Below are 24,662 nucleotides of genomic sequence, written 5' to 3'. Positions count from 1 at the left end.
GTGTGTGTGTATATATATATCTATCTCAAAAAATACATGATGATATTTATAGAGGAGTAAAGAAGAAGTAAAGATTATGGAGCCAGCCCCTTTGCGGTGGCACTCAGTGACAGGACAAGAGGCAGCGGGTGCGAAATGAAACACAGGAGGTTCCACTGAACATAACAAGACACATCTTTACTGTGAGGCTGATCAAGCCCTGGCAGAAGATGCCCAGAAGGGCTCTGGAGTCTCTATCCATGGAGATACTAAAACCCCGGCTGGCCACAACCTGGAACAACCTGTTCTCACTGGCCCTCCCCTGAGCAGAGGGCCAGAGCAGATGATGTCTGAGGGTGCCGCCGCTCCTCAGCTGGTCTGCAATTCTGCATAATCCAACATGACAGCATAGTGCTTCTCTAAGGCAACATCACTTGCTGTTTCCTGGGTGTCCTGCACATGGGTGATAGGGGTGGATGGGAAACTGGTACTGGAACACAGCTGAGAGAGATGCTCTCTCTCCACCGGCACATGAAAGCAGTGAGTTGCTTGGGCACAGGCATATCTTTAACCTCCTGAAATTGGTACTGATTTTGCTACATCAGGTCTTCTCAGGGACACTTTTAGCTCCACGCAGTTTTATACAGGTCAACAACTTTCCAGTGAGATAGAATCAGCTTCCACAAAGGCCACTAAAGGCAGTGGGAACTGCAGGCAGAAAGCAATTAAAGGCAAGAGAACACCCCTTCTACCGGAATTACAAGAACCAGAAGCACATGAATACATTTGGGAACCATACTGAGTATATAACAATGCTTTGCCTTACGTCCATCTATTTTTAAACACCAAAGGCATTATACCTGACTTTTAAAAAGGGAACAGGTTTGTCAAGTGTTGCAAAAATAGCCTGAGAATCATTAAAAGCCTGCTTTTGGGTTGAATACATTTTCTGCAGTATTCTAGCTCATTAGGCTAAGCTGTTACAAGCCTGGTTTACAGAATGGTGAGATTTAAAGAGATACATACTTTTATTGTATTTTGGGGGTGTTGTTGTTGTTTTGGTGTTTTGTTTTTGGTTTGGTTTTGTTTTGTGGGGGTTTTTTTTATCTTTAGGATATACATTTTCAGTATTTTTTCTGATAAAAGTATCTTCCAAAAAAAGGATTTTTATTTTGAGCCAAAGTTGAGGTTCTTGCAGAAAAAGAAACTTCAAGAAAAATACCAAGTATTATGAAGTTTCCAGTCTTCCTAGAGAGACAAGAATGTTGCTTTTTGCAAGTATTTCACGGGATTAGTTTTACTGATGTGAGTGTTTTCAGCCATAGTAAATTCCAAGCAGTTGTTGTCAAATGTTTAGATAAATTACTTTCAAGCCATGCAAATGTTTGCACTGCAGAAATTGGACCCTAAGTATTACCTGACAGTCAGACAAGATAATAATTTTCTATCATGAGACTTGAACACCTATCTCCCAAAATACACAGCTCAGCATTCGGGTGAACTTATTCAGCTTCTTGCTCTGCTTACAAAGTCAGAATGAATTGCTGGGGAGTAAATATTGGAGAAACTGTAAACTGACTATGTAGAATTGGGAGATAGAGCAAAGAGAAACAAAGGGCACCAGAGAAATTATTCTCTGAAAATTATTATGCGGGAATGACAGTTCTGAAACAGGACAGATACTGTATTATTCAGCTGTCAGCAAGGGCTGAAAGATGCTGGGGGAGCTGTGATTGTTGCTGTATGAAGGTGCTAGTCAACTTGTCAGATGCTAAGAAGGAGGAAATTGGTGGCAAGAGGAGATAATAGAAGAGGCAAGTGGAGGTAAATCAGAAAGATGTTAGGCTAAGTGAGAGCTAACAGATGCTGCCATGGGAACTGCCAAGCAAAAGTAGGAAAGCTTGCTTGGGTCTCAGATAGACCACACGCCCTCCAACGTACATATGAACATGATCAACTTCTCCTGTAAAACAAAAAGATATTCTAACAAAGCAACAAAAAGATGAGGGGAAGAGGGAAAGAGGCCATCAGGAATGTAAGCACTATCTGAAAACATTTAGTGAATTCATCGAACCAGGAGAAAGATGTGCAGAAAAGGTCTCTCCAGGGGGCTAGTTCATAGTATGTTAAAATTGCTTCTGCCTTTTGAGCCTAGTTACAGTTAAAAAGTGACCTAAGGTTACTGTATTTGGGCCATACATTGTTTTGGGGAAGCAAATATATCTACTAAAATGTCACTGCCATAGTGCTGTTTCTGATAGTTCCTCACATCTGAAATCTTTCTGTTTTTTCCCAGCTTATTCAAGCCAGGCTAATAAAATTCTCTTCCTACATATTTGCCTCACTAGCATGCAAAACATGTGGTTTTCTTTCTCTTTCCTATGATTTTCTTTTTTTTTAGCAATCTCTTCATAGTGATCTTTGTCCCTTCAGGAACTTTGGAATATATTTATTGCGTGTCGTGAGATGAGATGATGAAATGTAAGAGGAATATGATGTAACAACTGTTTTGAACATGGTTCAAGAAATAAAAGAAAGTGGCCAGCAGTACAGCTTCTAGTTGCTCTAAAGCAGCTCCTTCCTTCCTGAAACAAATGCTGATGAAATTCACTTTGATAAAGTGTGTGCACTTACACTGACAGGTTCGTCTTGGAGAATAGTGTCCTGGCACAGACATTAACAAGAAGCTTTGCTGATGCTAAACTGAGGTGGACACGTGGGATATGCTGCTGCAGCTATCCTTAGTCATGCAGAAATGTAATGGAAATCATCTTGTTAACTTCAGAGTATCCTGACAGTGAAGAAACTTCGGGGAGACACGGCTGGTCTTCTACTAAATCTCAGCTGCTGGCTGAAGCCAAAGCAAGTCTTGCACCCTCAAGGTCTCAGACCTTACCAGAATCATCACATGCATGTCTCCTGCTCTTGAGTTTGCTGTGAAGATGCCAGAGTAACTGTTCATACAATTACAAGCACTGGGTTCTGTGTTACGTGGGGGCAATGTCCTCCTTTCAGGGTACAAGCCTGCCTGCGGCCAGCTGATGCCACTGTGCTGCCATGTGTGCTACCTGTGACACCAGCAGTTGGGCCAGGACGGGCTGCCAGATTGTGCCTGGGGCAGATCACCCCACCTTTAAGCAAGCTGTCTACTTGTCTACTGGCAGATACTGCTTTTGCTTCCTTACAGAAAGACAGGCTCTGAGTTTCACCTAAAGAAACAGATATTGAGCCTTTGCCAAAGAAATCCCTCCTGAGTTAAGCCAGGTATGATGTCCTGAAAGGTCTGGTTTGCAGCCTTCTGTCTCTGCAAACCGGAGCCCCAGTTCACAACCACTCAGGAGCTTGTGTCTCAGTTCAGACGATGATGGTGTGTGCCTACGTCCTATGTGTGTATTTACTCCAGATGGAAGAGGATGGCAAATTAACACTTTGGACTAAGTAGGCTGAATGTGTGAGGAGTGGAAGAAAACTGCATTCAGATAAGATCCAGATACGCACATGGTAGATGACAATACTCGTTACACCTATTCCAGTTCAAATTGCTTTTCATTTCTGGCAGGTCTTTGAAAATTTTCTGGCAAATTTTTAAATGTGTAATCTTCCATATCAATGGATCACGAGAGTTAACAGTGTCAGGAATATGTCAGTGTTGCTTAGGCAGAGCTGCTCTAGGAAAAGGTGGCATTTTTGTAGCATATTTTTTTAAAGCATGAGAAATGAAATCACGGCTGTCAGATTCCATTCAAAGGTTTGTGAGGGCAGAAGCGCACAGAAAATGAAACTTCTAAATATAAATATATGCTCACTACAGTGATTCTGTTTGTTTACTTTTTAAGGCTGGTATGAACCTATTCTTTCAACTCACTAAAAATGAGTTTTTATATTACTTCAGACTCCATTTTGCTCTTTGGGCAGTCACAGATTTCTAGCTGTACCCCCTAACAGCTGCTAAGATGATGTGACAGCTGCTGATAGGATGTGAATATTTATAGTCATTTGTGGCTCATTATGCTCAAGAAGTAAGCTGATCCAAGCCCGTCTCTTAGCTAATACAAATACCAGCTAATATAATTATTCAGTGTCTCTGTCTGCAGATGAGGCCTTTAACCCTGTACTTTGGAATAAATTATAACAGTTCTGCCCAGCAAAGCTGAACATTTGAATTTGGTGACTACTTTTTAAGGAATCATGAAAATTACGTTTCCAAATATGAAAAGCATCAGAAAAATTTACTTGTCTACTTTCATGGTGATCAAGAAACACGTCACTATTTCTTGTCCTTCTGCAACCATCACCGGAGATGCTGCAGAGCATTCACCCCTTTGCTCTGCAGGCAACCGCTGTTTTGCCGTTGCACAGACAGAAAAGCTGAGACTCGCACAGGCTGCTTGAGTCCTACAATAGTATGAAAGAAATCCTTGCCAAAACCAAAAAGATACCACGGCTATTGTGAATCCCCTTCACTGTATTCACAAGACCTCTATTTCTGCCCAAATGCAGATACAAAGGAAACAAAATATTTTGACTTTTAAGAGAACAATATCATAAAACACAAGAACAGTACAGGTTATTTATTATCAAGGCAATACTAACATGGTGTGAATATTTAGCTGTTAGGTACAGGAAACCATGAAAAATGGACACCCCTTAGGAAGGACATTGGGAAAGGCATTTCTCCAATGCCCCCCTTCCTCTGGCAGCCTGAGCTGCCCCTGCCCATCTCTGTGAGCTGGGGGAAAGCCAGTGGAACACCCTGGGTATGATGGTGCAGGCACACCAAACATACCTACTCCCTAGGGAGAAAACCCTCATGGGTTGCAGCAAGCTGTCAGATGTAAAAACATCTGTCCAGGGGTGCACAGCAGAAAGCTGCAGGGTCTTGTGCAAATTTGTGTTTCAGATATTTTTACCTTTCTGCACAACATTTTAACCACAAACATTTTAACAAGGTTGGAAAGACTTGGAGGGGATGGACACCCCCAGCCTCAAGAGAAGAGCTGCGCCTGTCTTAGCAGTTTTATGCCTGGAGTACATTTGTCCAACACACATGGATCAGAGGTACAGACACTACTTGCACAAAGAAAGGCTAGAGGCAGCCACGCAGACTCTCACTCTTGTCTCATAGGGTTTTTTACTGATTTACTGTGATCTGTATATTATTTCCTAACATGTCAGACCATCCAGCTATTCCTGCCCAGTTGTGGTATTTGTCTGAAGCCTAACTTCCAGTTTTCATTTGCAGACAGCGTATCTTTCAGCCATTACAAACACATGCCCAATGTTTATTTGAAGGGGTTTGCTTTTCCTTTCCAGCCAAACTGTGCTCCAAATGGTCTTGCTTCTCCACCAAAATCTCTTCACTGCTCCTGTTGGCTCTGTTTGTGTATGAACTGCAGGACAAAAATTCATAATTCAATGCCATTTGTAGGATGTTGGTGCTCTTCTTTTACCCTCACAACTCGGTGCAAACTCCAATATTGCCTGTGGCTTTTCAATATGTTTTTTAAACCCATGAATTTCCCACACATGTAGGAAGAGTTACAGTATTGAGGCAGCTTTCAAATAACAGCAAACTGAAAACAACATTTCCCCCCCCCCCCAATTGTAACTTTCTTAATCTGATTTCTATTGATTACTTATGAGGAAAAAACCTTAGGAGTGCACATCCGAACAGAAATAAGGTTCATTTTGGAGGAAGGATAAACAGATAATATAAACACACAATCTAAGCTCCCCAGCCTTCACTTGTAACATTACTTGCAAATTGAGCTTCAGAATTTCACAAGCTATGTTTATATAAAAGTAAAAAGCACAGTTTCAGGCCGTAGCACTGATTTTGTAGGCGGACAGTCCAGGATTTCGCCTGTGTCCAGTATACTGGCACAGGCAGTCTCACTGCTATGGTGACTAAAACCAACACTGACAACATTTTGCATTCATACATGTATGCTCTTTTCTCCTCACTTGCTAGCAGGTGGTCTGCTTGCCACACAAATCAACATACCTCTAGTTTTGGAGGCTGCTCTGTTTTGGTTTATTTTTATTATATTATTATATTACAATTTGTGTGGGCATGGTCTGGCTTTGCTTTGTGTTTTGTGTTGGGGTTTTTTTTTTCCCTTTCCAGCAATTCAGAAGGAGCAAAAAACATTTCTGACATGTTATGACCTGTGGGAAGAAATGCATGATCTGTCTTGCCCAGCACCTGACTGCTGTGGAAAAAGCAGACTTAGTCATCAATGGCAGTGTGCCTGGGATGCTGTCTTCCAGTCGGAACAGAACTTCTAAAGAGACTCCCACTTTCCCCTCAAGGAAACAGCTGTAAAACATGATCTCAGGCATGGTAGTCTTGACTCTCCATACCCTATTCCATAAAGAGGTGCTTAGCTTTTGTTTATCCTATTCCATAAAAAGAGGTCCTTAGCTTCTTTATATACTATTCCATAAAGAGGTCCTTAGCTTTTTTTTATCCTATTCCATAAAGAAGTCCTTAGTTTTTCTTAAGGTCTGGTGTCCTGAATTCAGCTGAAAAGCAGCAACTTCTTTAAACTAAAAATAAATGAACCAATTTGTGTGCAATTTCCTCATTTTGAAACATTGGCTTTGATTTCCATCATTTTTATTTTTTATTTTAACGTGTTTCAAAATGTTTCAGGTTTCAAAATTTGCTTTGAACAGAGACAGGGAACAGTGCATGTAGGAAATGTCAAATTGAAATGTTTCCACATAAACCAAAGTTAAAAAACAGCATCCTGTCAATAAATATTTTTAATATCATCCCTCTTATCAGAAGCTTTGATTCAGATGAACTTGGCAGTTTTCACACAAAAACTTCTCAAAATTCTTGACAGCCCTCCTCTAGAAGTTGGGGTTTATAAGTCAAGACTGGGAAGGACAAAATCTACAGAAATTCACCCTACGGAAAGAACTTCTTAATCCTAATCTATCCTTTTTGAAGCTGAAGATCTGTGAGGTTTGTCTTTGCCCATCAGTGTCCTTGGACACATATGAGATGCTCACAAAGTGGCATTTACTTGGTCCTTAAGACATATTTGTCTTACTGCTCATCAGCTCTCCTTTGGGGAAAAAACTTCTTCCATTGCTGAAAAGCTCTGCAATCAAATAGGTGTACTTTATCACAGCAATGGCAGAGAAAATGCACTACCTGCCTCTATTCTCCCTCAGGATGATGATTGTTGGCTACCCCCTTTACCACCAATTTGAGGGTTCTAATTTTATAAGGCTCTTTCAGCCCTTTGTTCTACTATGAAGTACTGTGAACTTCCTTCCTGTTGTTCGACTGCCACATCCAATTGCTCATAAGTTACTTTAAAAGGTAAGGCAAGACAAATCATTACTCATATCTGGATGAAAGTGTAACAATATATTACAAAAATAATAGTTTGATTCTGCCTCTTTACATTTCTCCCCTATATTCACTGCCAGAAACTGATTTGCTACTTTGGAAATGAGATAAAATCAAACTTCTTAGCTTCAGATTTAACGAAAGCCTCTTTCTTCTATTTTTTATTGCTTCTCTACTGATAAGAGTCTTTGTCTAAATTTTCCTCTTAAAAGCACAGATATAAAGCTTCTGGCACACCTGATATTCTTTTTCATGTAGAAATTTGTCCATCTGAATAGGCATAAAAATTACAATTTAGCTTTGTTATCTTAGTTTATTTCATTGTAGTCACTGTATTTCCTTATTTTTACAGTTGCTGCCAGGATCCAAATAACAAGCAAATCCCATTATTCATTTCTTTAACAGTGAAGCAGATATTCCTCTCACATTAATGAGACATCTTTTCTAAAATAGGTAGCTTATTACTGGCAGTAGGTGAAAAGCCAGTGGCTTTTTAGTGGAAAAGGCCAAGTTGCATTTAAGTTCAGCTGCATAATATGCTATAGCTGAGAAACAGGATTTAATTCCGTTATTAAATCTGTATGTGGCTTCAGAAGCTGGCCAGTTTTAGCAGACTTTTCTTAGCTGGTTGGGTATCCAAACTTGTGAGAAATCTGAGGTACAGTCCTATGGCACTGAAAAGTTATTTGTTTTTCTAATACAATTTTTTCTTCTTAGCTTGAACTCAGCTGAGCATAATTTGCCCCCACCCCCCTCAGGAAAGGGGCCTGTATTTCCCATCTGTATTTCCATCTGCACTGATGATGAGGATGTCTGCTGGACTTCCCTACAACCAAAATATGGTAGCCTCTCCTATATATCCTCTGCGACGGAGCTTTGAGCTTGTCCTGTGAGATAGCCTGCAGGATCTCCTGCTGTTCAGTTGCTGAGCCAGGGCTGACATCAGGATTCTGTCCATAGGCTTGGCCCACCAGTGTGGGATAGAGGGCCTGTGTCACCTTCTGAAGGCCAGCGTGCCTCCTTCAGGGAGAAACCACAGATGGCATTCAGTGCCTCTGGACTGCACGCTGTGGGGGCAACGATCACAACAGGCATCCTGTTCAACAGAGCTAAAAGGCATGTGAAATGGAAATCATCAGAAAAATGGAAGAAAGAAAAAACATCTGCAGTGGTCTTTGAAAGAAGAGCAGAAGCGAAGAGGCATGTTCCTTGAGAAGAAACAAATCTGAGCAGTGCACTGTCTGGAAGGGGGCTGAACACACAGTACTCAAAAGCCTCTGGCAAACAGGCAGGGAACTGCATTCATGGGTGGTTTTTATTCTGAGGAACTGCAAAAATCTCTTGATGCATCTAAACAGATAGGTGATCCATTTATAAATACTTTGCTGCTGCTGAAGGTGGGGTTTTTGAGGCAAATGTCATGTATTAAACTAAAAGGTTAAACCAAAAACTGGAATGGTGAAGCTGGGAGGAAAATGTGCTTAGACTCCTGGGGATTCAAATGGTTTGCTGTTGCTGTAGAGGCCTGGCATCTGGCTTAGAGGCCAGTGTGAAGAGGGCACTGATGAAGAGCCTGTGCTAAGAAAGCAGGCACAGAGTAGCAGACCTCTAACTGTGGTAGCTGAGGGGTCATGGCATGTTCTTCAATTTTATTAATTACATTTAAGGACAGCTGGGCAAATATTGCTGCCAAGAAATAGCCCAGAATATGAGGAAGAGGCAATGCACGCTCCCCCCAGATGTACAGCAGCATTTAAGGAAGTGGATCTCATGTTTGACCCAAAGATGGCAAATGGTGTTTCTAAAAAAAATGAATCACAGTAGGTTTGTGGTTTTGTTTTCAGACTTTATTCTGTGCAAGAGACTCCTGTAGAAAAGAGAATAGGATGGATCTCTACAACAGCATCTGAGAATTAATCCTTAACCTCTAAACTTCAAGCTGTTTGTTTTCCATAGGTTTGAGACAGGACGTTCTCTAACACCACGTCCAGTATATGCTGCAGTATTTGCTCCACACTGGTATTGCTGAATGACTAAAATACAACTGCCAAAACCAAAATTGTTGCTGTATAGATTCTTCAAGGGATTCTTAAGTCAAAGCAGAGTCTGGATTTCTTTGAAATATGGTAAAATAGCCATGAGTTTTATCACTCCTATACTTGACGTGTGAATTTCTTTAACAAAAGACAAATGTGTTTAACAATTGCCAAATGTGCCTCATTTTAAAAAAGGTTTCACAGGAAAGGGATTTTTATTTTTACCTTTCAGGGAATACAAGAAGCTGGCAGCCAAAATAGCAGCAGATGGGAATCCTGTTGTCTCTGTTCAGGAAGAAACTTCAAGGGCCTTGGGCCATCTTTCCATTTCAGCAAATCCTAACTTGAGCTTTCGGTCACGTTTTGGAATGTGTGATCGCCCTCAAAAAGTTAGATAAAAAAATCAAGCTAACAGAGTAGAAAATGTAGTGACTGTTTCTTCAGGGTGAGTAAACAGACTTCCAAATAGAAAATAAGCTGGAATGATGTTTTGGGAATTTTGCCTGCATCTTTCTGCAGCTGGGCAGCAGAAGATGTGCTGGATGCAGGATGCTCCCAGCAGCCTGTGAAGACTGGGCAGATACCACATTCTAACAGCCGGTTATTGCCACATCCCTCCCAGTGAAGCTGTAAAGCTTTCCTCTTCACCTTTCAATGCAGTGAAAGCAATGACAGCGATGCCAAAGAAGTCTCAAGATAAATGGCTTTGGTCTGCAACTGAGCCCTCCTGTCAGTAACAGAACAGCTGTCAGTAGCTTCATCTGTCTTGCTCCGAAATCCTGCTGCACTGGAAGGGATCTCCCTTTTCTCAGTCAAGTACCTGCTGATGTTAGCCACTGACCAGTTCAGTTCTCCTCTGCATCCCTGTGTTCTTGCTGACAGCACTGCAGTGTCCATCCTGTCCTTCCCGTAAAACCTTTGGGATTCCTGTGAAAACTGCAAGATGGCAGCTTTTACCACAAGGGCCTGTGGTGCCTACAAATGTCCCACAGTCCCTAAATTCTCCATCTCTCCTAAATTTGTTCAAGTTCCTGGAACACCACCTTGATGAAGGGAGGCCTCTCCATATCTTTTAGCTGGTTTGTGTCTTCCCTTCTTTATCCACTAATTCCTGGTGTTCCTTTGCATTTTCTCCCATGCTGATTCTTCAGTTATTATTTTTGAGGACAATTCACTGTGGCCCCAAGATGTTTTTCCCGAGTGGCAACAGCTCATCATTGCATGGGTAGTTAGGGCTGTCCTCCCTGCCCTAAACACTACTTTGTATTTATTGATACAGTGTGTCACCTGCTGCTTTGCCACCCTGTGCTGTAACCATCCCTCCGCGGCTTCTTGCAGGCAGTTTTCAGTCTGACTATCCGGAACAACTCGGTGGGTCACCAAACTCCATCACTTTGTTACTCGTTCCCTTTTCCAGGAAACAGCCTGAAAAGGCTCAGGCAGCAGAAAGGATCCTTCCAGCAGGTGAAACATGTAGGAAAGCGGAGAATCCCGCAGCGCGTTCCTACCCTCAGCGTGCTCTCCTTCAGCAGAAAGTGGTGCAGCTTTTCACCTCATGCAGCCAATATTGTCGGCAAGTGTTTGGAGAAGCGCTCCGTGGAAAGCCCTTTGAATGTCTGCTACATGGACCAAGCAACCATCTGCCTCCGCAGGCAGAGGGCACAGTGGCTGCGCTGGCCGGGCTCTGTGCAGGCGGACATGGCACTGGAGAACCCAGCCCGCTCCTCGGCTGAGCCCCCATCGCTCCGCGGCTGCCACCCGCCAGTGCCCAGGGACGCCGGGCGCCAGGCGGCAGCGCGGAGGCCGGGCCCTGCCCGCCGGGCCCCGGGCTAATCATTAACCGCCCCTCGGCGGCCCCGAGCAGCGCATCGCGGCTCCCGCCGTCGCCGGGGACCAGCGGGCGCGCACCGACCCGCGTCCCCTCAGCACCGCGGGCGCACCGCAGCGGGGCCGGCGGCCGCGCCGCCATGGAGGGCGAGGAGAACGGGACCCTGCACCCGTCCTGCGGCGCCAGCGAGCCGCCCTACTCGCAGGAGCTTCTCCAGAGTAAGTGCCGCCGCCGGCCCGGGGCGAGGGGGCAGCGTGGGGGAAACGGGGTCTGCTTGCCGGCCAGCCGCTAACAAGCCGGGCAACCCGCGGCGGATGGATGCCGCGGTGCCGGTCCTGCCCCACTCCCTGCCCCGCCGCCGTTCTGCCACGGCGAGGAAATTCCCCGGGCGGAGGCCGGCGGCCGCTCCTGCCTGGCAGCGGGCCGAGCTGCCGCTGGGTTCAGGGAAGGGGCAGAGGACAGCGCGGCCCCCACCCGCGGGCGCGGGTGTGAGAGAACAGGGTGACCGGCGGGGGGCGGCGGGCGCTCCGGTACCTGCCGAACCGAGCGCTGCGCCAGCCCATACCCCGTGCCAGGGCTCAGGCTTCCCCGAGGTGAGGTGCGGAGATGTCCGCTGAGGTGTGAGCTGCTCCGCCTACAGCCAGGTCCAGAAGTGGTTTTGAAGCAGGCTAGGTTAAAGAGGCTGGGGCAGAGGCTCACCTGTGCAAGCACTGCTCGGTGTGCCTTTAGATAGGCTACGGACACAGTGGGAGTTAGTACCAGGTATGAGCATCACCTTCTAAATTAAACACGACTCCACTGCAGTGCTTTGTCTCCAGAAACACCTTTCCTGTGAGAAAATACACCTCAACCATCAGCCCTGCATAAATGTTGATACCCATGTCCAGCTTTAAGGGAGAAGTGAAAAAGAAATTGGTGAAGGTATCAAGTTTTATCTCAGGCTAGGTGTATCAGGGGCTTATCCTTACATTGTTTGTGTGCCCCACAAACTTCCACTGAGCCTCTAAAAGAGTTTACATGTCAAATGAAGTTATGCACAAACATGCCTATGAATATGAATATTCGAAAAATCCTGGCAGTCAGGTGAAGTTCCCGATGACTGGAAGAAGGGTAATATAACCCCCATTTTCAAGAAGGGGAAGGTGGAAGACCCGGGGAACTACAGACCAGTCAGCCTCACCTCTGTGCCTGGCAAAATCTTGGAACAGTTTCTCCTGGAAAACATGCTAAGGCACATGAAAAACAACGAGGTGGTTGGTGACAGCCAACATGGCTTCACTAAGGGGAAATCCTGCCTGACCAATTTGGTGGCCTTCTATGATGGAGCCACGGAACTGATGGACAGCGGCAGAGCAGTTGATGTCATCTACCTGGACTTGTGCAAAGCATTCGACACTGTCCCACATGACATCCTTGTCTCTAAATTGGAGAGACATCAATTTGATAGATGGACCACTCGGTGGATAAAAAACTGGCTCGATGGCCGCACGCAAAGAGTTGTGGTAAATGGCTCGATGTCCAGTTGGAAACCTGTAACGAGTGGTGTCCCTCAGGGATTGGTGTTGGGACCGGTCCTGTTCAACATCTTTGTCGGTGACATGGACAGTGGGATTGAGTGCGCCCTCAGCAAGTTTGCCGACGACACCAAGCTGTGTGGTTCGGTTGATACGCTGGAGGGAAGGGATGCCATCCAGAGGGACCTTGACACGCTTGTGAGGTGGGCCGATGCCAACCTTATGAAGTTTAACCAAGCCAAGTGCAAGGTCCTACATCTGGGTCGGGGCAACCCCAGGCACTGCTACAGGCTGGGCAGAGAAGAGATTCAGAGCAGCCCTGCAGAAAAGGACTTGGGGGTGTTGGTTGACGAGAAGCTTAACATGAGCTGGCAGTGTGTGCTTGCAGCCCAGAAAGCCAGCTGTATCCTGGGCTGCATCAAAAGAAGCGTGACCAGCAGGTCGAAGGAGGTGATCCTGCCCCTCTACTCTGCTCTTGTGAGACCCCACTTGGAGTACTGTGTACAGTTCTGGTGTCCTCAACATAAAAAGGACATGGAGCTGTTGGAGCGAGTCCAGAGGAGGGCCACGAGGATGATAAGAGGGCTGGAGCACCTCCCATATGAAGACAGGCTGAGAGAGTTGGGGCTGTTCAGCCTGGAGAAGAGAAGGCTGCGTGGTGACCTCATAGCAGCCTTCCAGTATCTGAAGGGGGTCTACAAGGATGCTGGGGAGGGACTCTTCCTTAGGGACTGTAGTGGTAGGACAAGGGGTAATGGGTTCAAACTTAAACAGGGGAAGTTTAGATTAGATACAAGGAAGAAGTTCTTTACAGTGAGGGTGGTGAAGCACTGGAATGGGTTGCCCAGGGAGGTTGTGGATGCTCCATCCCTGGCGGTGTTCAAGGCCAGGTTGGACAGAGCCTTGAGCCACATGGTTTAGGGCAAGGTGTCCCTGCCCATGGCAGGGGGGTTGGAACTAGATGATCTTAAGGTCCTTTCCAACCCTTACGATTCTATGATTCTATGATTCTATGATTCTATATACAATGGAAGCAAAGAACCAATATTGAGTAAATATGTTTTTTGGTTGTATTCTGATTGGAAAAGTTCCCAGAACACATATTTACTGTATTTATTTATTTATGTATTATGTATTTATTTATGTTTTGTTACATGTTTACATTAATCTAAGAACATGAAGGGGACTTTGAGGACATGGAGGCATACTCTTCCCATATATTGTCTGTGGATCCTGGAAAGATGTAGTCATGAACTTAAGTTTAAGTATTTTAATCATCCTGTGAAGTCAATGGATGAGTCTAAGGATGGTGCAAGTCAATGGTCTAAGGATGAGTGCAAGTGCTTGCAGGAGTAGGGCTAAGAGGCCCCTCCGAGATGGTGTCTTTACATTAAATGTTTGGAATGCTTATGAAATAAATCAGAACATTCTGTTTTCTTTCCTCTCTCTGCAGGCCTTGACCTACCAGGGAGATTTCTCTTTGCAATCTTGACTCTGATGACGCTAATTGCCAATCTGGTGTTTATAGAGGAAGCGGTCTACATCTACAGGAAAATGCCCTCCTCCAAAAGATCAATCATCATTTGGGTTAATGCTGCAGCTCCAGTGAGTTATCATGGAATAGAGAGAAAACTGAATGTTGAAAATGGGGTTTCCCTGAAAACCCACATGAACCTGCTTTATCTCTGCCCTTCTCCCTTTCCTTGTAGGTGATTGCTACTACTTCATGCACTGGCATGTGGATTCCTCGCTCAACAATGTTTACAGATTTCACAGCAGCAGTGTGAGTATTCTCCTTCTTTCCAGACATTGCCCCTAACTCTGCATTTCTTCCCTTTAAAGATCTGCTGCTCATGGTAAACACAGTCATTTTGTAAATTTAACAATTGAGTAATTTTTGGTTTGAGCTGATATCTCTTGGCAGCTCTTTTCTGGGAGGTGGAAAATGCTGAAGCAGTTCCAGTGCTACAGGCCCCTAGCGTGGAAGCCTCAGTATGAGAGATCTGTGACTCGCATGTAATTGATCCCTCAGATTGACAGTAGCTTTGAAGCAGTACTCTTTCTTTCCTCTCTGTGTGTCATGTGGAATGAGATTCTGACCTGTGACTTCTTCTCTGCACTTTTACTAATGATGAGCCATGGAGGTCTATTATTAGTGGTGGCAAGTGAACCTCTGATAAGTGTATCAATGTAAAAATGTTCCATACTTGTCCTGATAAAAGCACTCTATGTACAAGCATGACAGCTCTGACACACACAGAGAAGCAGGGAGAAATGTGGTCCTTGGTTTCTGGAGGTGATGGCATAGCCCTGGTAGGCAGAGCCAATGGGGGGACGCCGTGGCCTTGGGCACTCCACAGTTGATTTTGGGTTGATGGTGGAACCTACCACAGGACAGTATCACAGACTGCCATGAATAATCTCACCCCACACCCCATGTCACACTGCATTTACTAAGAGAGTAGAGTAAAAAAGTAGGGAAAACAGCATCAGGGAACACTGTTAGCCTGCAGCAATTTGTGCAGGTAGTGCAGACTGCCAGGAACTTCCAAGGATCCAGTGCTATGGCACTTCAAGTTTGTGTAGCACCTCCCCAGCCCAAGCTGCAGGTTAGCATCCCCTCACTTACATCCACTACCACTCAGTCTTCAGCTGCACAACCAACTCCTTTAAGGAGGCAGTGCAGCTGAAGAGACCTCTTTTATTTGGCAAGTTTGGATTCAGTGAATCAATTCCCTAAATCAGCCTGGGACAGGGAGGAAAGGGTGGTTGCACAATCTGTAGTTCCTGGGAAGGGTTGAGAATGTGCAGCTGCTGAAGGAGGGAGAGGTGGGGCTGTGGCAGTCAGTGCTTGGATCCGCTTTGGCTGGAGAGGAACCACACCCTGACTGGGCCAGCACATTCAATTACGTGTGTATATATATGTGTGTGTATGTATGTATGTATATATAGATGAATGTAGCCATGTTTGTTGTTGGGTGGTGGTTTGGGGGTTTTTTTTAGAGGAGAGAGAGGACTTGTTCTAAAAAGTTTGGACCAATCAGGACTAGATAACTGATGGAAAAATATGGCCATAATGGCTTGGGCCAGAAAAGCCTCTACTTCAGTACTGACTCTGCCACCAGCCACCAGTGTGGCTTTGGGAAATTCCATAGCTGCTCTCCACTTCTGTTTATTCATCTTTTAGTTTTTGTTAGGTTGGGGCAGCTCCTAACTCTGAGGTGATGGGAAGTGGAAGGTTTTTCAAAGATAGCAGTGGAATTTTTGTTGATTGCAAAGCACAGGCTGTAAAAACCATGGACAGAAGGCAGCACTGACCTGTGCAGGCACACGAGGAGCACACAGGCAAGCTCAAGCTGGCGTTTTCTTCCTCTCCTAGGTTTTTTGCCATAGTTATCCACAAGTTCCTGGTGATGATGATTAAAGATTGTGGAGGTCAAAAGCTGCTCCTCGAGCGGTTTGAAAATGGTCACTTCAAGATCAGCACCGGTCCCTGCTGCTGCTGCTGCCTTTGCCTCCCTCGCGTGCGCATCACTAGGTGAGTTGCCCTTTAAGATTTCCCAGCTGGAAAATGGCTGCTGGAATTCAGCCCACTTGGCAAGGCCAGGCTTACAGCAAAGGGCCTCCCTGCTTCCTGAAAGTCAGTGGCAAGCCGGCTCTTTTAAACAGTGCCATCACTTTGGGGCTGTACACCACCGGTAATTTATTTCAGTTTTATATTGCAGGATTTTGCATAAGAGTTGAGAGGATGAGCTCTCTCTATTTAACCCAGTGCAGTGTTCCCACTCATAGGGATGTTGAGCACTGTGGTATCTCCCCAACTAATCCCATTATTTTCCAAGAAACCATTTCTGTAGTAAGCAGTGGTGTGTGGGAGAAGGAATTTCTACTTCAGAAAACCTAATAATAGAGGTTTCCAGTTTCTTTTTATTCCAGAAGGGAACGAATGTCTCCAAATCGGATATTTTTCACAAATTGTCAAATTGAGGCTGCCTTGAAAGAAAATTTCTCTTACTTTGATAAAATGGAAATGTTTTATTCTGATTTTGACTTTAAAACTACTTCAGATTAAAATAATTTTAGAGCAAAAAATGGATGTGATTCCTGGAAAGATTTGATCTCTAAGAAGTGGCATTGTCTGGTGTGGCAAAAGCAAATATTTTCTTCTACTAAACTTAGTATTAAAGCATCTTTGAGGAGTGGGGTAAGGTCGGAGAGCTGCGCTTACAGGAGCCAATATAGTATAACATAAACCTTGTCTCTGGTTAAACCCACTGCCTGGTGGGGTTCTTTCTCTGGCTAGTGTCACTGTCATTTACACACCACATCACAGCGTGGAAGCCTCATGTATTTCCCAGGGCTTTCCTACTGGCACGGAGTATGAGAATGTTTCTCTCACGAAAAGCAAAAGCTGAAGGACTGCAAGACAGAGACTTTCCCATGAGGGCCTGGACATGAGTGTCAGAGGGACTCTAGGGAATTCATGGTCTGGTTAAATGAAAGCAGCAAACAGAACGCAGCATAGCAGTTTGCCTATGATGCCTTTGCAAAAATTCTTATTTTCTATTGTAATAATTCTTCTTTAAACTGCCTCATTTGGTATTAGAATTTAAATTATTGTTTCCATCGTTTTATTTTAATGGAATAACACTAATTATTTACATGCTGGAGGCACTGAGAAGAATAGGTAGTAAACCAATTGAAAAATATATAGCTGTGCTATAGACCTAATGTGTCACAAGTATATTTGGTTTTCTTTATGTGTCTGTCACCCTCTGTTGTAGTATCTGGGAGCTTGCGAGCAGTTCCTTTACTATGCCCTCCTGTTGGTCAGTCCAGTGGCAATTTACTCAGGATAACATTAGCTAATATTAACTCCTTTCAGGAGCTAGGTAGTGCCTACTACTGCTGGGAGGAAGGACAGCTGTCTGTTTAAAAAAGAAAGGGTTTTGTTCTGCAGAGGGCTTGGGGCTCCTCCAGCTTCTGCAGCACTGGGGAACCCATCTGTTGTCTCTGCTTCTAACTTCTCACCTTTTCGCCTGGCAGGGTACGATGTTTTTGAAATCTGAGCAGGCTATGGCAGACAAAGGTCAATCTCATGTTCCTCGTGTAGGTACCTTCAGGGGAAACAGGGAGCTACTCCAAGGGAGGGATTCATTCTTTTAAAAAAAACATATACTACCAAGCAGTCCTGGGAAAGCTAACAAGGTGCAGTAGACAGATGTGTCAAAATAACAAGCCATACAATAGGGAGAGATGTGGCAGAATAGGTCTGATGGTCAAGAAAGATAGACCTGTGTTGACAAGGGAAACAACTTGTGACGTTGCAGTGGCTACACCGTTTGTCATACTGTTCTTTAAAGCCCTTTGGGAATAATAGATCTTTGAATAGTGGCTGGCCAGTTGCAGGCCTTTCCACATGTGTTTGTGCTGTTCATAATTCTGTGGTTATTACCTATATTCATTGAGCAATTCCTCTAATTCTGGGTTCATGGCTATATCCTGTAGCATACTGAATGGCAGCCTGTTGTCTGCAGAGGCAGCTCTGATTGGCAATCTTAATGGCCCAAGGAGCTATAGTGAAGACAACCTTGTCAGTATGGGAAATAATATGCAATAGTAGACTAAAAAGTGAGCCAGCCATAGCAGCCACAGCTTGTCCTGTGAAAACAGTAGAGTTCAGGTCAGCCAGCTTTCATGCTCTCTGTTAGAAAGTGCATCTGTCCCTTTCCTGGTGGCCTTTAATGCTGGCTGGCCGGCCAGGTTACTGTGTCTGGGCTGTGTCCTGGACCCAGTTTATCCTGACAGAAGTAAGGAAATCCTGAGCCATCCTGCTGGCCTTGTGCAGTTTGCTAAGTGAAACGTAGTAAAGAGTTGGAGTACAGAGGAGTACAGTGTTAGAGTACAGAGGAGCAAAACCAGGTGCTTACATGGCAGTATTTACAATGCATTGAAAACCTCTCACCTAGGTTGGTATGATTCCCTTTATTGATCTACTACAGGGCTAGGAAGTGTCTGAACAGGAAGGCTGAACTGCCCAATTTCACTGGAGAACTGAAATAAGTAAGGCACCAAGGCAAGAGCAATTGGCATTATTGTTCAGAACCGGTTATGCTGCTACTGGCTCTCTGGTCAGCTTCAGGGCAGGGAAAGACACCACGTTTTGCCCAGCTCTGGTTAGTGCGTAATTGCTGCAGAACAGAAAAGTACTATTTTTGTAGAGACTATTAAATAAACACTGGCTAATTCTTGGAAGGGTTTTCTAATCTTGAAGCTGTTCCTCCCCAGATTTTTGCCACATGCTACAGTTGACAGTACCCAAAAAAATGTTATTAAGGTTGCTAGTAAGATCTTGGCCTATGTGATTTTTTCCTTTGTTTTTCCTGGTCAGGCGAAGCCTCTTTTGGCTGAAGCTGGGCACTCTTCAGTTTGCTTTCCTTCGACCTGTGCTCATGTTTTTATCAATAGTGCTTTGGACTAATGGCAATTACACCCTTTACAATGTAAGTAAATATTTTAATAGGAGATGGTCCACAAAATCTGTAGGTTTTAGGATTGCTGTTAGTATCCTGGACAACTAAACTGTGAAATCTGTGAGCACTTCCAAGTGAGTCCTTACTGTATTCTTCTTTTGAGACCCTGAAGCATATAATTTCTTTGTTCCCCCAGGCTCCGTTTCCTGGCTTCTCTTGGAAGGAAACTCGGCATCAGGGTGGGTTGGGCATCAGACTGTGCTCCAACGTGTTTCCCAGCTTGTATGGATAGAATAGTAGGACTGCAAGTTGCCCTGGGGGATGTTCCTGCTATGTGTTCTGTAAAGTATAGCCTTAAGAAACAAGTGTGGGTACTGGCATGTAAACAAGAAGCCTAATTCTATGTTTTTCTGTGCAAAGTAGAAAAGTTACTACTGTTTTTCTGTTTCGTACCATGTAAGCTGCAAGATGATGCAGTAGTCTGTATCTGCTAATAATTTTCCACCTCATGGATAACTCAGATTAAAATTAACACTTTTTTTTCTTGTTGTTGGTAAAAAATAGATGACCCCTCTGAGATGTCATGCTACATTTGCTTTCATGAACTACTGAGGTGCTGCTAGGGTAAGATTGAGGGGTTGTGTCACTTGTTGCCTTCCCAGGCTGAGCAGATTCACAGGTCTGTGCCAGCTAGGTGAGAGTACACTCCAGGTACTGTGCAGTTTCCCCATGCAACCCCAGCAACTGCTGCCACCAGCAGCTTTCATGGAGACAGCAAAAAGCATTTTAACATTTGCATCATCCAGTTGTTCACAGCTTCTTCCTGGAAATAGTGAAATGCACCGTAAAGTTTTATAGGTACAGTTGTTTGATTTGCTTCTCAGGTATCAACCAAAGGAGCTGCAATATGGATTAGCTGTGTGGTTGGTGTCCTTACCATTATTGCTCTGTGGCCAGTTGCAATCATGTTTCAGCAAGTTAGGACTCTTCTTATCTGTAAGAAGATCATCCCAAAGTTTGCTCTTTATCAGGTGAGAAGTTTAATATTTTTGATAAGAATTTCTCTTAACTGCTGATATAACATTGTCTCTCTGTTCTTGGTCCTTTGTTGGCAGTTATAGTAATTTCTTTTTCCCCATTAAATATGCTATGCAAAGGCATATTTTTACCTAATTAAAGCTGCATCCCTTTGAAGCACTGTCCTTGGTTGCTGTTGAATTTCAGCTTGAACTGATTTATCTCTAGTCTCTCAGGATTGCTGAAGATGTGAAAGCCACATTAAAACCCATTTATCTTTAGGCACCTGAAATCAAAACAGCACCTTCTGTGGGACTCGAAGGAAGTTTTGTAGATGCAGTATCCCAAAACACAATGTTAAAATGCTGGTGTGTACTTTTAAACTAGGAGAGGATGTAGCGCATTGTGCGGGTGGCTGTTGTTTGGACTGTTTCAGCATGTCACAGTGTTTTGTTTTGACAATATTTTGCTTGGTTATTCTGTGCTTCTGAGTTAGATAAAAATGAAAACACTGACTGGCAATCATTAAATAGTAAGAAACAGAGCCAGATAGGTTAGATTGGGACTAGCCCAGGGACAGGGCCACCATCTTCCACATCACCCTGAAGAGAGCACAGTGGAATCCTTGGGTATGCATCCTTCTTGAACAGGACATATATAAAGGCTGGTGCACTAAGGTCTCTGTGAAGTAAATGAGTAAGCACTCATAAATGCAGTAAACAGGATAGTCCCACCCACAAAGCTGCATTAGGATGAATCCAGTTTTAGGATGGCAAATGCTGTTAATGAGAGGGTTTATACTCAGGCAGTTACACCCAGCAGGTAGAAACACACTTTGGTATCTCCAAGGGAGCGAAGGCCTAGCTCAGCAAATAGCTGGTAATATGATGCGTGATTGTTGCTGAACTCAAGCTGTGAAGAGTTCTTCATCCCTTCTGGCAAAGCAGCCAGTCTTATATAACTTGGGGAGCACCGCATCTCCCTGCTGTGACAAAAAGTGGAGATAACAGAGAAACTGTTCTTTGGTCCTTCCTCCACTAAGGAAGAACATAAACTCATATGTCACATTAACAGGAAGATCTTAAAGCATTGTTCCCTATCATTCAGAGCTCAATATTGTTTAAAATCCCAGCTGGGAGGTCTGTGTATATTGCACCTCATAAATGGAGGGCTGAGAAGAAACACTTTACAAGCAGAGGTTTAATTTAATACTCACATTCAGAGCAAGCTCATCTTGACCTAAAGATGAATTCTGCAGATTGGCAGGCAGCCTGCTGGTAGATGGGAGGAGAGGAAAGGCCAGAAAGGAGGAATAAAGCAGAAGAGGATCTGTTATGAAAGCAGAATTGTGTGAACTGCAAACCTTTATCTTGTAGCTGAGGCATCTGTTTTCTCTTTCTGTCCAGTTTATTGTCATTCTAAACCACCTGCAGGCATCCGTTATCAACATCTTGGCCATACGAAGAATCATTCCCTGCGCTCCACCACTCTCCTCTTCAGCAAGAGGAGCATGTAAGTTCTTTTGGGAAGTATGTTCTTCATTTACTTAGAAAGGTGCCAGTTCAGTGTTGCTAACTGCAATATCTGGTGTTTTCCCAAAATACTTATTTCCTGGGATCATGTAGCTTTTGGAGAACCTCAGCTTTTACTTAAAAAACAATAACAAAATTTTCACAGGTGTCATAGTTGCAGAGGAAAACTTGATAATGAGAAGATTTGGAATCAGATATGAGAGGGAAAAAACCCAACATGCATAACTACTGTTAAATCCCTGGGGGTTTGGATACATAACTTACTGCATGCTCATTGATGGGCAGTTCTCTAACTGATCTTATTGCCAAGTGTGAGACATTCTGTTATGGGGACAGGGTGGTAAAGCTTGTTCCTTTTGCACAGATGAAAATGAATAAGCCAGGTATTCATTTTGTGTCTGATAGTCATTTCCCCCTTTGGGGGGCTTTTTTTGCCTCCCTTTTTTTGGCAGATATGACCCAGCAGCTCCTCATAATGGAAATGTTTCTGATAACCCTCATCTCAAGGGTGGTCTATCGGAGAAAATACGATGACCTAGAGCCTCCGGAGTGTAAGGCTGAAGAAGCTGGGGACAACAAGCAGACTCCAAAGGTTATCCTGAATGGCACAGTTAGTGAAGATGGATTGCCAAGGGTTTAGAAGCCGTCTGTGCTCCTGTTCTGTGGTGCCAGAAGCTCAGCTTCAGGAGCTTGTATATTCTTGCACCACCAATAGCCACTGTCCATGTTGGAACAACTTCTGACATAAATGCCTGTGAGCTATGGTACTGAAAGGGCCACTAGTGGAAAGATAACCCCTTTATTCTCTGGTGATACATACATGGTGTGAGTGTTTTCATACCATGTAATTTAGTAAGATTTTGTACCATCTATTTTTATGCTGGAGCACTCAATGGTAGCCAAACTGTCTCACAATGTGGTTTTATTTTATTTTTATTCTTTTGCTATTATAATGGCTATGATTTAGAGTTAATCCAGGGTCATTCCTGTTCATCTCTTTTGACTTTTAAAAATCTTACTTCACCCTGTGTCCAACACAGCATTTCCCCATCCTTCCTCCATTAACATTTGTCAGCTCTCACTCTGATCAGTAAATATATCTGCATATGTTTGTTCTGAAATCCCCAGACCTGTCTGGGCTCTCCACCTACAGAAATGATCTCTTTAGGGCAAGACTTTTTACATTCCTTGGCAATTCACCTCCTAACTTGATAAATACACAGTTGCCGTTTGTAAATATGTCCCTGGCAGATGTTCTTCTGTCCTGGGTTCAGCTGTAACGGTTATTTTTTCCCTTCCTAGTAGCTGGTGCAGTGCTGTGTTTTCGACTTTAGTCTGAGAATAATGCTGATAACACACCGATGTTTTTAGTTGTTGCTCAGTAGCGCTTACCCTGATCAAGGGCTTTTCAGTCTCTCATGCTCTGCCAGCGAGGAGGGGCACAAGAAGCCGGGAGGAAGCAGATACAGGACACCTGACCCAAACTGGCCAAAGGGGTATTCCATACCACAGCACGTCATGCCCAGTATATAAACTGGGGGGAGCTACCCGGAAGGCCCAGATCGCTGCTGGGGTCGGGCTGGGTATCGGTCGGTGGGTGGTGAGCAATTGTATTGTGCATCACTTGTGTTTATTGTTTTCTTTTCCTTTCCCCTTTTTAATTTTATATCCTTTCCCCTTGTTATTTCCCTTATCATTGGTGGTAGCAGTAGTGGTTTTGTATTATACCTTAGTTACTGGACTGCTCTTACCTCAACCTGTGGGATTTACATTCTTTCGATTCTCCTCCCCATCCCTCCAGGAGCGGGGGGAGCAAGAAGGCGGGGAGTGAGCGAGCGGCTGCGTGGTTCTGAGTTACCGGCTGGGCTCAAACCACGACATCTTCCTGGGACGGCAGGCTCTCTGTCACTGGCCTGGAAAAAGAAAGTAGGAGCTAGAGTCTGAGATGTCTTCTGCCACTGGTCTGTGATCTTACCTGCTGCTTTGGTTCTCTGCATGGAAAATGGGACTAATGATTCTCAGAATCCTTGCACTAATGGTTGCGGAGATTAGTGCGATTGAAAGGAATATTGAGGATATTGGTTGACAGCCAGCTGAACATGAGCCAGCTTGTGCCCAGGTGGTCATGAAGGCCAACAGCATCCTGGCCTGTATCAGAACTACTGTGGCCAGCAGGGCCAGGGCAGTGATCATCCCTCTGTACTGGGCACTGGTGGGGCTGCACCTCGAATCCTGTGTTCAGCTCTGGGCCCCTCACTGCAAGAGAGACATGGAGGTGCTGGAGCAGGTCCAGAAAAGGCCAATGAAGCTGGTGAAGGGTCTGGAGCACAAGTCTTATGAGGAGCAGCTGAGGGAACAGGGGTTGTTTAGTCTGGAGAAGGGAAGGATCAGGGGAGACCTTATTACTTTCTACAACTACCTGAAAGGAGGTTGCAGCAAGGTGAGTATCAGTCTCTTCTCCCAAGTAACAAGCAATAGAATGAGACGAAATGGCCTCAGATTGTGCTTGGGGAGGTTTAGATTGGATATTGGGAAAAATTTCTTCACTGAAAGAGTTGTCGGGCATTGGAACAGGCTGCCCAGGGAAGTGCTTGAGTCATAATCCCTGGAGGTATCTAAAAGACATGTAGATATGGCACTTAGGAACATGGTTTAGTGGTGGTCTTTGGCAGTGTTAGGTTTATGATTGGACTTGATGATCTTAAAGGTCTTTTCCAACTGAAATGATTCTGTGGAATCTCCTTCAAGAAATTCTTACCTCCCCAGCTTCTTCACCCCCAGTCTGATGTACCCAGGCATTCAGTAGGACTCCAGGTATTATGGGAGCTTTTCAATTCACACCCATTGCTCTGTTTTGCATAAACCATTTTTAATTTTTGCAAATGATCCTGATGTTCTTGGATGAACCTAATTGCTT

The 24,662-nt window shown here is 44.3% G+C and overlaps 1 protein-coding gene across 2 annotated transcripts; it reads left to right on the top strand.

Moving 5' to 3' along the window:
* Positions 1 to 11,184: 11,184 nt before the first annotated feature.
* LOC115602895 (organic solute transporter subunit alpha-like) lies at positions 11,185 to 23,060 on the top strand. 2 transcript variants are annotated; one of them, XM_030474345.1, is made up of 8 exons: positions 11,185 to 11,427; positions 14,177 to 14,328; positions 14,433 to 14,506; positions 16,103 to 16,261; positions 19,115 to 19,226; positions 20,081 to 20,227; positions 21,647 to 21,725; positions 22,198 to 23,060. In XM_030474345.1, the coding sequence occupies exons 1-8, from the start codon at positions 11,349 to 11,351 to the stop codon at positions 22,383 to 22,385; spliced, it is 990 nt and encodes a 329-aa protein (XP_030330205.1). In that variant the 5' UTR covers positions 11,185 to 11,348; the 3' UTR covers positions 22,386 to 23,060. The 2 variants fall into 2 exon arrangements, with proteins under 2 accessions (XP_030330205.1, XP_030330196.1); XM_030474336.1 differs by having other exon boundaries at positions 21,620 to 21,725.
* The last annotated feature ends 1,602 nt before the right edge of the window (positions 23,061 to 24,662 follow it).

Source organism: Strigops habroptila, chromosome 2 (genome assembly GCF_004027225.2).
Source record: "Strigops habroptila isolate Jane chromosome 2, bStrHab1.2.pri, whole genome shotgun sequence".
Classification (NCBI taxonomy): domain Eukaryota; kingdom Metazoa; phylum Chordata; class Aves; order Psittaciformes; family Psittacidae; genus Strigops; species Strigops habroptila.
The sequence above is the reverse complement of the archived record's forward strand: the minus strand, read 5'-3'. Positions and strand labels throughout refer to the sequence as shown.

Coding starts and splice junctions, on each gene's coding strand:
- LOC115602895 (XM_030474336.1), top strand. CDS start 11,349: ATGGAGGGCGAGGAGAACGGGACCCTGCACCCGTCCTGCGGCGCCAGC. Junction 14,507..16,102: donor ACAGATTTCACAGCAGCAGT/GTGAGTATTCTC, acceptor TTCCTCTCCTAG/GTTTTTTGCCATAGTTATCC. Junction 21,726..22,197: donor CTCTTCAGCAAGAGGAGCAT/GTAAGTTCTTTT, acceptor TTTTTTTGGCAG/ATATGACCCAGCAGCTCCTC.